Source organism: Peromyscus californicus, unplaced genomic scaffold, assembly GCF_007827085.1.
Source record: "Peromyscus californicus insignis strain IS unplaced genomic scaffold, ASM782708v3 Scaffold_23__1_contigs__length_62951481, whole genome shotgun sequence".
NCBI classification, from domain to species: Eukaryota; Metazoa; Chordata; class Mammalia; order Rodentia; family Cricetidae; genus Peromyscus; species Peromyscus californicus.
Genome location: NW_026294534.1, coordinates 17,133,786 through 17,148,994, shown reverse-complemented (window position 1 = coordinate 17,148,994; position 15,209 = coordinate 17,133,786). Strand labels below are relative to the sequence as shown.

General features: G+C 41.0%; 1 protein-coding gene across 1 annotated transcript in view; it reads left to right on the top strand.

Moving 5' to 3' along the window:
* LOC128119457 (disintegrin and metalloproteinase domain-containing protein 5-like) overlaps window positions 1-15,209 on the top strand; it is a 65,051-nt gene extending 49,842 nt beyond the window's left edge. Inside the window, exon 21 of the mRNA XM_052752844.1 lies at window positions 15,137-15,209. Within this exon, the coding sequence (XP_052608804.1) occupies window positions 15,137-15,209 (73 nt within the window). The remainder of the gene's footprint in view (window positions 1-15,136) is intronic.

The following is a 15,209-nucleotide window of genomic DNA, read 5'->3' as shown; positions in this document are numbered from 1 at the left end:
GGGCTGCTGAAAATGGCTAGTTTATAGTCCACACATTTCTTTATGATAGTCTGTACAGTTATCAGAGATTATCTTATAATCGTAAGCAGTGAAATGTGGTTGCATGATATCCTGGTCTCTCCCATTGATTTGTCCAGAAGAATGATGGTTGGACTTCTGTGGTAGCATACATGAGACTACCAATTGTGGGTAGAGGAAAGAATTTATTAGCAGAGGGAAGGAGGATCTATATTCTGGTGACATTTTACTGTCACATAAAAAGATGTCTGATAAAGATGTCCTTTACACATATAGTCTGAGATTATCTCAAAGAAATGGGTGTTAGCAAGATTGACCTTGGAGTTGTTATTGGTTTTGTTCTCTTAATCCATCTAGGAAAGTAGAGTTAGATATCAGATTATGAAGAAATAAATCAATTGCATGAATTAGGCATCCCCCAGGCTATCAGTTATAAAAATTCCCCTTACAAAGCAATAGGCAGGATATAAGAGGGGAAACTGTTCAATGCAGACCCTATGATTATTATAAGTTCTTCACCACTGTAGCATGAAGTCACATAGTATGATGGTTTATTCAGTAAAGCTTGACATCAATGACTGAGTTGGGAGAATTGGGAGAGATGTATGATTATGTACTGGCAGTTATCATTGTCATCCTGTTGTTAAAAGTCTGTTTTACAGTCTACAAAAATTAGAAATGTCTTTATTTGAATTATAAGGAAATATATTGTGTATGACACATTTTTTGAGGGTTGGGGGAGACATGATTACATGTGTGCTCACCCCACATAAGGAACCAATGACAGACCAAAGTAATGATACTACAGACACCTGACTTGGTGAAATAATGAGTTTATTGGGGTGACTTAAAGGAATATGGATGAAAAGTTTAATCACAGGATGAGAAATGACTCAAAGACAGCTAGCTAGTTGTATCACCAAAAGCTTACTTCAACATTGGTCATGACGAATGAAAGTTGGAACCCTGGCTTTTTCTCTATGTATAACTTGCAGGCAGATCCTTAAATTGGGTAGTCTCTTTCCTCAGCAGTCCTTATTGTTCATATAACCTTGGGGAGGGAGGAGTCTTTGTGTCCAGTAAGTTTTAGGGACTTCCTAAGACTTGTAAGTTGTTTGCTTCCTGAATCTTAAATCTTAATCTTTACAACTTCTTGAGTCATAACAAACTTCCATTTAGGAAGAATGTTTAATTCTTCCTAATAAAATTGCTATATAAAGCATGTGTACTTACTGCAAACCCTAACAACACAGAAAAAGACAAGCTAATTGTACTCAAAGATACTGGATGGAAAGAAGAGTAGAAACAAATCCACATAGGAGGAATAACTGAAGGAGTAAGCAAAGACAAAAGATGATTCTTTGAAAAGTTCATATAATTTACACAAATTATTACATAACTCAAATCAAAAGAGAAATGATATGAATTATGAATGTAAAATGGTTTTATTTTTATTTTCTGGACATTAGAAGTACTTCAAGTTAGTAAATTAAAATATTTGGACGAAATACATGCCCTTCCCCAAACATGTCTGTCTCTAGCCCCACAGGATGAAATAGTGAAAACAATCAACCAATTATCATATCTCTACTCAACATCTGAAATCTTCAATTTAAACTCTCTCCTTGTCAGCTATGGTAGCACATACCTTGGCAGGATGAGGCAATAAGATCCCGATGATGATATTAATTGTTAGGGAGTCACAACAAGGATTATCTAGATCAGGATGGCCGATGGGCATGCCTGGGGAGGATTATCTTGATTATGTTAATTGAGGTTGGAAGATGCACCCACTGTGGTGAAGAGTACCATTCCCTGTCAGGAGATCTTGATCTGTCTAAGAGTACAGAAAGATCTGAGAACAAGGGTGTATGCATTCACTCTCTCTCTGCTCTTGGCTGTGGACATGATTAAATGTGTCTCAAATTTCTGCTGCCTTGACTTTGCTCTTATGATGGACTGGAACTTAGAACTGTGTGCTAAAGAATTCTTCCCCAAGTTGCTTATGTTGTGGCATTTTACCATAGCCACCAGAAAAGAAACTAATGGAGGCACCGGAATGACGCTGGCCTTTTCAAATGCTCTCTATCTTACTCTTCTCCGTGGTTAAATAAAGTATTAATCACTTCTTGTTTTCCTTTCCTTTTTTCAAAGTCAGGTTTTCATGTATTCCAGGCTAGCCTCAAACTAACTACTTAGACAGTGGAGCCCAACCTCAAATCCTGATTCTGCTACCTCCTCACGAGTGTCCCGTTTATACCACAGTTTCGGTATCCATTGATCTGTCATTGGGCATCTAGGCTGGTTCCATGACTTGCCTTTGTTGGTAGCACCTACCCTTATGATTTCACTTGAGTCTTATTCCTTTATTCTTAGTCTAGATAGTTTATTTACTTCATTTACTTTGTAAAAGAACCAATTCTTTGTTTTCCTGATGGATGTATGCTTTGTTGTTGTTGTTGCTCTGTGTTTGATTTAGTCTGCTGTGGTGTTTATCAGTTCGTTTTATCCTGTTCTCTGCATGCTTAGTTTTTTTCTTCTTAATGTATATTCTTAGGCTTTATTTGGAATCCTCCTTCGTTATTGCAAGCGATTATTGTTGAAGACTTCTCTCTCAAAACTGTCCTTGGACATCTGATAAAGTGTGAACATAAATTGTCCCCTTCTCTTCATGTATCAAAGGCTTCCTTTCCAGAATCTGGGCTTTGATTGGATCCTATCGATGGAGTTACTCCCTGGTGCATGTATAATATGATGACATGGAGATCATGCCAAATGGGAGGTGGGGTCTAGCTAGAGTAGGGAGGCCACTGAGCAGCCTCTTGGAGGTGCTATCTTGCCCTCGTGCTTTCTTGTCCCATTCCCTTCGTTCTCCATGGCTCTTGCAGTCCTGTGCCAAGGTCTGCATGTCTGGCGGAATGATCATTCATACCTTTAGAATTGAAAGTACTGACAGCAAAAGGAGGAGTTGGCACAACATTAAATTAAAAAAGTCTTCAGTATAGAGAAGGAAATAAGAGTGAAAAGACATTGAAAAACAGTTTTGGAGATCAAGCACTAGAATAAGTTATTCATTCCAAAACTAGAAAACAATTCAATAGCGCAGCACCGAAGCAGCGCTCCTGCTAATGGCGAGAATAACTTGATTGTCAAAGCAAGTCAATTACTTCGGTAGAACTTTGGCTGAAACCTCAACCAGCCATCCAAAGCAAACAAAGACAAGGCATGCTTCCAACTTGATAGCTAATGCTTTAAGGACTCAAGCAAAAACTGAGGACTGAAGCCTTCGACACCCCTTCAAGCAAAGAATACAGGGAGATGGCCAGCAGGTGTATGGAAAAATGCTCAACAGCATCATCATCAGAGACATGCCTATCATGTGAGGTATCCCATCTGTCCGGAAGGCTCTTATCAATGAAGTGAATTCAGCTTTAGAAGGTGGTAGTGATTTCAGGGCGAGGAGCAAATGGGAGCATTGGTAGTCAATAGAAATAAAGCCTCAAACATTCAAGATTAACAAATTCTAGAGTCATGTAACAGCACAGCCTCATGATAAACAATACCATATACCACACTTAAACATTCCTTAAGATGCTGAACCCCATGTCAAGAGCATTATCATAATCAAATAACAAGTTTGTAGCTCCAGCCAGTCATGAATTCATGATAACTCCATCTTAGCCCCGTGGGTGCTAGGATTACAGGTACATGCTACCATGCCAGTCATAACGTCTTGAGATGGAAAAGAATGTATTTACTTTCATTACTTTAAGAAAAAAACACGAATTATGAAAGAAATTTCCTGTCCATTGTTTAGTTGGCAAAGATTTCCTGCTGTTCTGCAGGCTGTCTTGATTAGATGAACTGTTTCCTCTGCTGTACAGAAACTTAATTTCTTTTCTTTTCTTTTTTTTCCCCCCCTGAGACAGGGTTTCTCTGTGTAGCTTTGCGCCTTTCCTGGATCTCTCTCTGTAGACCAGGCTGGCCTCGAACTCACAAAGATCCGCCCGGCTCTGCCTCCCGAGTGCTGGGATTAAAGGCGTGTGCCACCACCACCTGGGCAAAAACTTCCTTTCTTGAAGTCCCCTTTGTGGGCTGTTGGCTCTAGTCTCTGAGTGCATGCAGTTCTATTGAGGCAGTCCTCACCGATGCCTACGTCTTGAATTTGCTTCTCTACTTGGGCAAGGTGAGAAATCAGGAGCTGATTTAATCCAGCTTGGCCAGGACTGTTTACTGAAGGTGCTAGCATGAAGACTCCTCCAGCTGCAGCTTCAGCAGCTAGGTGGTGGCTGGGAGATGCAGTCAGCAGCCGAGGCAGCAGTAGGGTTAGGTGCAGCCACTGTGCCACAAATATAAAAACTTTTTTTTTTTTTTTTGCTTTATATTGCTTTTTGGGGGGCAGTTTTGTTTTTAACCTTACTGGTCTTTTGCTTATATACTGTGGTTTCCGATTTTGTGATTTTTTTTTATTGTTTTGTGTGTGCTGCGCTTTTTCTCTTGTTTTATTCTGTTTTTTTTAATCTCTCTCTCTTTGCCTAAAGAGAGAGGGAAAGAAGACGTGGAGTTGCATGGGTGGGGAGATGGGGAGGAGATGGTGGAGGGGAAATTATGATCAGAATACATTGTGTAAATTATCGGTAAAAAATAATAAAAAACAAAATAAGATCATGGACCTTGTTATATATGGTTGTTCTATAGTAAAGGAGACATTTCAGTACAATAGAAAAAGCATGATTGTTTCAATATGTTTTTGAAAGGATAATTGTATTGGAAAGTTTTTAGCATTACCTCAAACACACATATACACGCACACACAGAGATCACATCTTCAGAGACCTAGCCGGCAAAATGTCCACCAGATGCACTCTAGATATAAATGTGGAAAGTAGGGAAGAAAACGTCTAGAATAAAACATGAGAGATGTCTTCATTACAAGTAGAAAGATACAAAATGTGTTAGCCACAAAAGAAACTCTGTGACTTCGTGACAACCAAGAATTTCTAGCCATTGAAGCAGACCATTAGGACAACGAAAAAGCCAGCATGGGGTTGGAAAAGACATATTTCCAAAAGTTGAGTGTTGCACAAATCCGTCTGAACCTTAGCATCGGCACTGTGAAGTAAAAGCAGTGTTCACAAACCAGGGGAGCCTTAGCATGAACATGGGATGGAAACAGTGTGTTGTATACAGGTCTGCAAAATCAAAGTATTACTGTTATCCTGACACATCAGTCTTATGCATTAAAACTTTTCTGCATATGGATGTCTACACCTGTATATGGACACAGGCACATGTATGCATAGTGGTATTTAATCTAATGTAAAAGAATAAAAACCACATAGAATTACTAGTTCTTTTCTATTTCTTTTAATTAAAATTGTGTCTGAAAATATAAAGTACAAGGTGCTTTTTCCCCCTCATTTTATTTTATTAATTTTTCTAAAATTTATTTTATATACCAACCACAGTTTCCCCTCCCACCTCTCCTCCCGTTCCCTCCTCCTATCCCCCACCCCCCATTGACTCCTCAGAAGGGGTAAGGCCTCCCATGGGAGTCAACAAAGCATATCAAGTTGAGGCAGGACCAAGCTCCTCCCCACTCCACCAAGGCTGAGCAAGGCATCTCACCATCGGGAACAGGTTCCAAAAAGCCAGCTCCTGTGGGACAGATCCTGGTCCCACTGTTAGGGAGTCCACAAACAGACCAAGCTATACAACTGTCACCCACATGCAGAGGGCCTAGTTCTGTCCCATGCAGCTCCCCAGCTGTCAGTCTAGAGTCTGTGAGCTCCCATTATTTCAGGTCAGCTGTCTCTGTGGGTTTCCCTATCATGATCTTGACCTTCCTCTACAACTTGACTCCTGGAACTTGGCCCAGTGCTTGGCTGTGGATCTCTGCATCTACATCCATCAGTTACTGGATGAAGGTACAAGGTGCTTCCTTATTAACTCAGTTCCTGTGACTGAACATGTAGAGTGTCTTCAGAAGTCAATTGTATTACACAATTCAGTGCATTTGCTGTTGAGGTATCAGGTAATTTTTCTTTTCTTAAATTAATCTGTTATTAATCTCTCCCCCTCAATTATCTGTGTCCTTAAAATCATTTGAGCTAGAAATAGGCAAAAGAAATTGAGCACCACTGGCTCACTGTTTGTGATCTGGCTTCTCCCACAGCTCCATTCTGGCCAGTCCGGCCAGTCCAAATGTTGCTTCCTAAAAGAAGGCACTCTGGAATGACCATGAGAAACCGGCCTTTAAATGAAGAAGAGGAAGAGGAAGAGGAAGAGGAAGAGGAAGAGGAAGAGGAAGAAGAAGAAGAAGAAGAAGAAGAAGAAGAAGAAGAAGAAGAAGAAGAAGAAGAAGAAAGAAGGAAGAAGAAAGAAGAGGAAAAAACAAAAAAATAAACAAACAAACAAAAACCAAAAAAACAACTCCAAACCCACAGCTTCTCTTCTACTTCTGCGAAGATGACTGAGCACTTGAAACCATGAACTAATAAATCACCTATGCCTGAATGGATGAACCTAGGTCTGGTGTCTTCTCTGCATTTTCAGTTCTATTACATTTTATCTGCCTCTACTTGTGTCTGCAGAAATGATCACTCTGTACTGAGCAGACTAGGACCTGACACTCTGGAAGCTGTCAGAGGAGACCCCACTGCGCCCTAACTGCCCGAGGGCCCAGGGTCTCCCACCCCTGTTTCCTCACTAGATAGGATGGCCTGACTCTTCTTTTGTCTCCCTCTAACCTCTCCACCTCAGACATGTATTCACATGAGAACAAACCCAGTTCCTGTTAGGCTACTGCTTCTCTTCTTCATAAATGCTAAGCTGTGCCAAGCTTTCTGTTCAAAGGAGCTGGAGAGATGGCTCAGCAGTTAAGAGCACTTGCTGCTTTTCCAGAGGAGCAGGTTCGATTCCCAGCACCCACAACTGTCTGTAACTCCAGTTCCAGGGATTCTGATGCACTTCTCTGGCCTCCATGGGCACCAGGCCACATGACGCACAGACATACAGACATACACGCAGGAAATACAGGGAAAAGTCCAGGGCTGCTTTTCTAAAGTCAAAGGCTTATTTGATGTGACTACCGTTCATCAAACTTGATATAACTCAGGCCACACTGAGTTCCTCCACCTCTGCTGCTTACCAAGTCCCTTGGCACTGGTGTGTTGTGAGCATTGCACACCGGTACAGTGAAATGAATCATCAAAGTTTCCAAACTTGCACAAGTCAGTGAAACTGACTTAAATTGTTGAGATAAGTGAAAATCAACACTCAAGGTGTAACGATTATTAATTATCTTATTGTAATCTTATCTTTGTCCTTGAGATGAAGGTGACTGCACCGCCTTTGTGTTGGAATTTCCTTTTTCCAGTTCTACAAATATCAACCAGTGGCTTGCAATCCATTGTTCTTTACTGAAACTGATAAACACATTGTGTTCCTTTTGTCCCTGTGGAGACAGCTGTATATTTCCCAGCATGCCACTGGCTGTAGGACGGATCCGCCTCTCTCTGTTTAATTTATTTGTTTATTTTTAAAATTGCATTTATTTATTGTGTGTACACAGGCACGTGTGCATGCCACGGTATATGGGTAGAGGTCAGAGGACAACTTGTGGGAGTTGGTTTCCCTCCTTCCACCACCACTACGCAAATGTGAAATTAAAGTACAATAGGATATTATTTCAACATTTAGCATCATTAAAGTTAAAAAGGAGGAAAAGCAGGGCAGTGAGATGGATTATCAGGCAAAAGTGCTTGTCACAAAAACCTGATGATGGCAGGTTCACAAGGAGGACAGGATAGACTCTCTCAGGTTGTCCTTCGACCTCCACGTGTGAGGCCGTCACTATATGTGTGGCCCTCTCCGTGTTTGTGGCACATTTGTTCAAGTACACACTACACAATAACAAGTGACTTTTTTTGTTTCTTTTTTGTTGTTGTTGTTTTGGTTTTTTGAGACAAGGTTTCTCTATAACAGCTCTGGCTGTCCTGGAACTCACTGTGTAGACCAGGCTGGCCTCAAACTCACAGAAATCCACATACCTCTGCCTCCCGAGTGCTGGGATTAAAGGCGTGCACCACCGCCGCCTGGCTAAAATTCAGAACAACTATGAGTCATGTACATAGATATTTGGGAAAATAATTTGGAAGTTTCTCATGAAGTTAAACATATGTTGATCTTATGATTCAGCTTTCTCTACTCTTCAGTATTTACCTAATGGGAAAGAAAGCATATTGCAATACCAAGTGATGCATGACACTTCCATATAGCATTATTTATAATAGTCAAAATGGCATACATAAATATCTATAAATATATGAGTGAATAAACAGACTGTAGTATATCCATACAATGGAATATTATTTATCCATAAGTAGGAAAAATATTTTGATATATAAACATAAAGAATCTTAAAATACTTAATGCTATACAAGAAAATAATATAATATGTTCATTATGATTACATCTGTATTTAAAAAATAAAGTATACAAATTTATCTGTACTAGCATAGACTATACCAGTTAGTGATTGGTTACATAGATCTTGGAGCTTGGGATGGATTATAAAAAGTTTGAGGAAATTTTTGAAGTGAAGGGTATCTTCATTTTGATTGTGATTTCAGATTGTTACATGTAAGTCAAAGCTAATTGAAATGTATACTTTTAATGTACAAATTATCTGACTTTGCCTGTATGTTCATAACTCTATAAGAAAATGAAAATATAATGGGCAGGATCTCTAAAACCATCACAAAATTGAATGGCTATTTATAATTTTGACTTCTATCCCTTCACTTTTCATTGTTGAGAATTTCTCTTACTTTCTTAGACAAATTTTGATGATTTATTTTTGTACCAGGGAATTTTCTTTCAGAATTTATTTCAAGAAAGCTGCATGCTATCTGTCTGTCACCTATTTGTATGTCTGTCTATCTATCTATCTATCTATCTATCTATCTATCTATCTATCCATCCATCCATCCATCTATTCATCCACCCACCCACCCACCCATCCATCTATTCATCCACCCATCCATCCATCCATCCATCCATCCATCCATCCATCCATCCATCCATCTACCTACCTACATATCTAATGTTTATTAATTCTCGGAGAAGGTTGTACAGTATATTTGGATTATATTCACCTCCCAATCCCACCCCCAACTCCTCCCATATCCGCCCCACCTCTCTAACACCTTCATGTCTGTAAAAATAATAACCCACTGAGTCCAGTTGGTGCTGTTCACAAACCCATGGGTGTGTGGCCATTCACCACAGCTTAAAGAAAACCAAGTCTCTCTCCTTATTTACCAAATGAGAAATTACATAGGCAAGATATAAAATTGATTTATAACTATTCATCTTCAAGACTCTCTTAGTCTCATTATTTACATACATGGGGGGAAATGAAGTTGGCTATTCACTAGCATACCTCTGCATCAGCATTCTATTTCTCTGTTTACTACCAGGAATATGCAGAGATGGAGGGAGAGATATACCTCTTCCCCTTTGATGATCAATCTGCTCTCACATCCCTGTTTCTTCTTCTCCTGCCTTTGGCAAGTCTGTGTTCCTTGTGCATCACGATCACTGCATGTACTATTCCCAGAACACTCTTGAATACACATTCCATCCTCTTACTATACAGTTCAAACTGCCACTCTACACAGCACAGGAAGATGTCTGGGCACGTGCAACCTGCACTGTAATTAGCGACGTCTTTCCCTTCCTTCCTGCATTCTGTAGACCTCAGAGAATAATCAATGACTTTGGGTGGCCACTCTTACCACCTTCTCATCTTTTGGTATAATATCTTTGCCTTTGTAATTTAAAAAAACCCCTTCAATCTATGAATTTAATAATTATATCTTCTAAGACTGATTGAAGTTTCTTTTTACATTATTTTCTGACACTTCCTTCTTTTCTACCTTTACCACTAATAGACTTTTTTCCTTTCTAAGTTGCATTCTTTGGGCCTGTAAGAAAATTCTGGCTACCTCTTCCATCTGCATATCTCTCCCTTTTCTTCCTAAGCCCTGGCATGGTGATTCTTCCAGCTTCTAGCAAAGGTCTTTTTATTGATGGGAAAATGCACCCTTAGATCTTCCACAAAGGAAGATTTCTGCCTCATGGGGACATATGGAAAGACGAAGCCACATCAAAGTCCTAGCGCTTTAGTGGCTGCCTCAGTTTTGAACAAGGTACACGGCCTTCTGAGGGGTGGCATCCACCCAATTATTCAGGAAGTTAGTAGTGTTGGGATGGCTCATTTTATGTCAGCTTGACACAAATTCGAATCATTTTGGAAGAGGGAACCTCAATTGAGAAAACGTCCCCACTAAATTGGCCTGGGATGCATTTTCTTGATTGACAATTGATGCGTGAGTGCCCAGTCCACTATGGGTGGTGCCACTCCTGGGCTGGTCTTCCTGGGTGCTGTAAGAAAGCAGGCTGAGCAGCTATAGGGAGCAAGCCAGTAAACAGCACCCCTCCATGGCTTCTGAATCAGTTCCTGTTTGAGTTCCTGCCCTGATTTCCCTCCGTGATGGGCTGTTATTTGGAAGTATGATATAAACCCTTCTCCCCACAAGTTGCTTTGGGTCACCATGTTGTATCACAGCAACAGAAAACTTAACTCAGACAAACACCAACCTAAGCTGTGTCGCTCTGAGGGGCAAGTCTCCCCCGTGGGGCTTCCAATCTTAGCTGTGTGGGGCCTGAAACTTTGTCAAGGTTTGTTGCTGGTTTTCTGGTGCAAACCTCATTTTTATGTAACCCCGGGTCTTCCTGGCTTTGACATATCCCTCCTGAGAAATCATTTGCAGTGGAATGGTTTCTGGGTGAGTATGTTGGGACATTCTTCCTTCACCAATGCTAGCACTAACACACTTTCTTCTCCTTACTCTTCTTGATTCTGTGGATGCCAAGAGTCTTCCCCTCTAGAACTGTATTTTATTTTGAACAATCACTGTGATTTCTATGTTTAACTCCTTAGTCATCATAATCTTAGTTCCATTTTCCCTGCAGTCTTCACTTTGGATTTTTTTCTTTCTATATATTTCTCTGGGATAATCTTGTTTCCTCGTTTATTTCCGAAAGCTCCTCTTTATGTGGCCATACACCTCTATATTTCAGCTCAAGCAAGCATTCCCATATCCTTTTGCCATCTAATCTTCTCAGACACACCTGGAATTCAACACATCTTTAATTTATCAGATCTCTCAGTCCCTGGATGAATCTTAGTGTCCTGATACTATCACCTACTGTCATCAGCTACCCAGTCATTTAAAAACCATCAACTTCCACATCCAGTTATCCACCTAACGAAATCAGAAACCCCCACGCACAACGGTATTTTACCTCAGTTTCAGGTACCTTCAGTACTCCAGCCTTTCTTCCTGCTCTCTGGTTCACGGCCTATAGATGTTTCTGCATTGAACTACACGGAATTCTCCTAAATAAACACGCTGCTTCCAGATGAATGATCTCGCCCCCACCAACCTCAGCCATACACAAGCTATCTTTGTAGGGGAAGAATCTATCATTATTCCACTTAGAATGCTTGAATGATTTGATAGTATTTTGGAATACAGCCCCAAGGTAGACTTTACTTTATGTCTCTCTCACTGTTGGCAGTTTCACTTTATAATCAGCCTATTAAGGAATTATTAATCCATTTCAAGAATAACTAACTCCTGTTATCCAGATTTAGCCATGGGAACATACGGTGACTTCAAACACATGATTAAGGCTATTCATCATGATAGCTATACTACCAGAGCATATAGCAGATGGTTTATTTAGAGTCAGCCCATAGCATATTTAAGTAACACCTTCATATACACATGAGGATAGTATGCAGATGATGCCTAGACATAGGCATAAACTATTCAAATTCTCTGTCCATGTTCAGATTTCTTCACTTTCATTTCTGGTTTAATTTCTAATTTAGGAGGGTGTATGACCCCTAAAGAAGGGGAAATGATATAATTAGAACTGGTGAATGTACCCTGTATTTGTATATTACATATTGACATTTCATGCTGCTGTGGTTCTGTGAGGCGGCTGGCCTCTGCTCACGTGATTTTAGCTACTAAGACTGAAGGCTGCCTGTATGTCATGGTGTGCACCATGTGCAGATAGATGTCAGCATGTCTTCGGTCACAAATATTTGCATCCAATCAGGCTGCTTACCTTTGCTGAGGTTGTCCTCAAGGGCAGACTTTGGGGTCATCACCAACCTTCTCTTTCTCTAATCAGCTTCCACCCGTCTCATGGAGCTGCCAAACTTCTCTTATCTGAGTACAACAGTTGCTGATGTTTTTGGCATGGTCTTTATGTTTGAATTTCCTTACTTTATTTGGAATTTGCTGCTTTAGAAGACCTTCAGAATCAGTAAATAACTCTTGGCTATTTATCCCCTATAGGGTAAGGGGTCCAGCTAAAGACACCCATCAGAGCTAGTGAAAAAAGCCCACTCTGGTCCTGAAACCAGAACTAGTCAAAGAAACCCATCCTGAATCTGAGACCTGAGCCAGTGAAAGAAAGAAACACTTTAGCCTTGAACCCAGAACCTAAGAAACATGCCCTGACCCTGAAACCAGTGCCAAAGAAACACACTTTGTCCCTAGAATCAGATTCAGTGAAAGAAACATAGTTTGGCCTGAAATCCATCTCTGCTGCTGACCACTGAAACTAACCAATCCCTGGGCAGAAAATCTTCTCCCTGGAGAAACTCCGCTCCTAAGAAGCTCTATATAAGCCCCTCTGCCTGTTCAGCTGTTAGCTGTTCTTTCCCACCCTGGCAGAGACAGTTACTCTCCTGGAATCTCCTTCCCAAATAAATATCTTTCTCAAAAGGGTCTTGGGTGAAGATCTTCATTTGCCTGACACAGAACAGAAGAACCTTGCTGAGACAACCCTTAGGGGACTGAGCAGAAAACTTTGCTGAGACATTCACTTTGCGGGGGGAGGGTGAACAAGGCATAGCAGAAAAGAAGACCAGAAGACCAGAAAAACCTTGCTGAGTCGTCCCTTAGAGGACTGAGCAAGGCAGAGCTGAACAGAAGAACCTTGCTGAGCCATCTCTTAGAGGACTGAGCAAGGTGGAGCACAAAAAGTAACAACTTTTCACCTGAGCCGGAAGAGATTGCTACATGTCTGCAGGGGTTTCCCCTTTAGCAGAGTGAAACTGAAGAAGCAATGTCTTGGGCAGAGAGAAGAAGCAGAGCTCTGCTGGGAAGCCCCCTTAAGGGGGGTGGGGGCAAAGCAAAGCTCAGCTGTAAGGGCTCTCTCCTAGGAGAGGAGCAGGAATGCTTTATCCTGCGGGGAGACCATCCCCCACTACACCCCAGCTTCAGGTATCACCTGACTTCCTGACAAGTCAGGATACCTCTCCTTTTAGGACTGAGGTGTCCTACCGTGGCTCTGCCCTCCAGAGCTGTCCTATTTTGGCTCTAGGTATGGCCTGGCTTCCCAATAATCATGATACCTTTCCCTCCAGAGCTGAGACACTCCCCCAATCAAAATTATACTCACACAGACATTGTAACACATGCTGTCTTAGTTAGAATTCCATTACTGTGAAGGGACACCATGACCACAGCAACTCTTATAAAGGAAAATGAGGGTTAGTCCATCATCATCATGGCAGGAAGCATGGCGACACGCAGGCAGACATGGTGCTGGAGAGGTAGCTGAGAGTTCTACATCTGGGTCTGAGGGCAGCAGAAAGAGACAGTGAGCCACTAGGCCTGGTTTGAGCTTCTGAAACCTCAAAGTCCCCCTCCCCCCAGTGACACACTTCCTCCAACAAGGCCACACCTACTCCACCAAGGCCGTATCTCCAATAGTGCCACTCCGTAAGAGTCCATGGGAACCATTTTCATTCAAACTACCACACATGCGTTTGTAACACTCAAGCACATAGCAGCCCAAAGCTGGAAATGACTTAAAAAAAAAAATCTAACAGATAAATGTTTGCTCAAACTGGGAAAATCTTTCTCACAAGACTACACTTTAATAAAAGTGAATAAAACGACGAAAACAACAATAAAAATGAAGGAACGCATACTTAGTAGATTATATCCAAGTTAGAACCTAACCTATGATTATGTTGATAAATTTAATTGCATATTAAAAATTCTTGGTATGGGGAAGAGATTAGATGAGAAAGTTTAAGGAGGTGGGGGAAGGGTAGGCATGTTTGTAAAGTGAATGATCAAAAAGCTTGATTTTCATTGTTCAGTTCTTCTTGGTGTGATTATAGTTACATGAAAGTAATTGTGATTAAGTTTCATAGTACCCTTTCCCTGACACACACACACACACACACACACACACACACACACACACACACACACACACACGTATCAGCTGTGTGTATCTATGTCTTATCACAAGAAGAAACAAAGTGAAGGAAGAGCATGTGGGTTCTCCCTATAGAAGCTTTCAAGTGTGGATTGGTTAATTATGTGTATGTGTCTGTGTGTGCCTTCATAAGTTAATACGCACCTTGTGTGCATAAGTGCTCTTGGGTGTTGTGAGCCATGACGTGGATGCTGGGGACCAAACTGGGGTCTTCCCCAAGAGCAGTAAGTGCTGCCACCTCGCCAGCCCCATCTCCTTGCAGAAGGTTTTAGACAACTTCCTGAAAATCTCTAACTATTTTAAGTATCACACAAGATCAACCTGGACTCCACACTTCCCCCCAAAGTAGTTATTTTAAAAAAAATCTAGAAAAGAGGGTAAGAAGAGCAACAATAGGATATGGTAAATTGTAATACATAGTTAATAATTTAAAATATAGAAAACAGGACGTCCACAGCAAGATGTTAATATGACATTCAACCATATCGAGTCATAATAAATCCGTGACACACAGTTAACATTTCACTATATTCTTGCACGGCTATACTTGTACTACGTTTATACATACCACTTTCCCCCATGTATTTCTGTTTAGATTGTCTTCTCCACTCTCTCTAAGTTGCTTTTTAAGCATTCCTTCAGGTTCTAAAGAACCCACACACTTTCAGAACACCTCACTGAATCGAATGACTTCATTGCTTAAATCCCACACCCCTTTGTTCTAACTCATCCTCAGCTCAGCCTCGGACCTGCCGGTCACACCAGACTCAAAAAGGATTCTGACCGTCTTTACCATGAAGAAGCACTAA